Raw genomic sequence first — 610 nt, forward strand, 5'->3', positions numbered from 1 at the left:
GCCCCCTGCCGCTACATCTCTGGAGAGAAGTTGAGGGTCTTTTTGCCACTCGGGGTGTACAGGCAGCTGAACTGGCCCGCAGGAAAGCGGCAGCAGCAGCAGCAGCAGATGCTGCTGCTGCTGCTGCTGCTGCTGGAGGCGATGACAAGACTTCCTCTCAATCCCCCACGGAGGCAGGAGCAGCAGCAGCTGCAGACGAAGGAGAAGCAGCAGCAGCAGCTGCTGCTGCTGCAGCAGTTTCTTCTGCGTCGGCGCCTGCTTCAGCCGCTGCTGCGGCAGCGAGCGCAGCAGCAGCACCAGCAGCAGCACGGGACAGCACGCCAGCAGCAGCAGACTTCATACTGTTTGATGGCTTGCATGCAGAAGCAGCAGCAGCAGATCCTCATATTCTTCCTGGGGGCCTTCTTGCTGCTGAGGGGCTGCCGCAGCCGCTGCCGCCGTTGTCTCCCAGCAGATTGCTGCAGCTGCAGAGCCGCTGGCTGCTGCAGCAGCAGCAGCAGCAGCAGCAGATGGCGGAAGCGCAGCAGCAGGAGCGAGAGCTGCAGCCGGGGCAGCAGCCGCAGCAGGGGCCGAAGCCGCTGCCGCTGCAGCAGCAGCAGCAGGAGGCGGA

At 64.6% G+C, this 610-nt stretch overlaps 1 protein-coding gene across 1 annotated transcript in view; it reads left to right on the forward strand.

Moving 5' to 3' along the window:
• Nucleotides 1-62: 62 nt before the first annotated feature.
• ETH_00038455 (uncharacterized protein) overlaps nt 63-610 on the forward strand; it is a gene marked incomplete at both ends in the record, with an annotated part of 660 nt that continues 112 nt past the window's right edge. Inside the window, one exon of the mRNA XM_013375968.1 lies at nt 63-609. Coding sequence (XP_013231422.1) covers nt 63-609 — 547 coding nt within the window. The remainder of the gene's footprint in view (nt 610) is intronic.

Source organism: Eimeria tenella, genomic scaffold (genome assembly GCF_000499545.2).
Source record: "Eimeria tenella Houghton genomic scaffold, Eth_scaff3037, whole genome shotgun sequence".
Lineage (NCBI taxonomy): Eukaryota > Apicomplexa > Conoidasida > Eucoccidiorida > Eimeriidae > Eimeria > Eimeria tenella.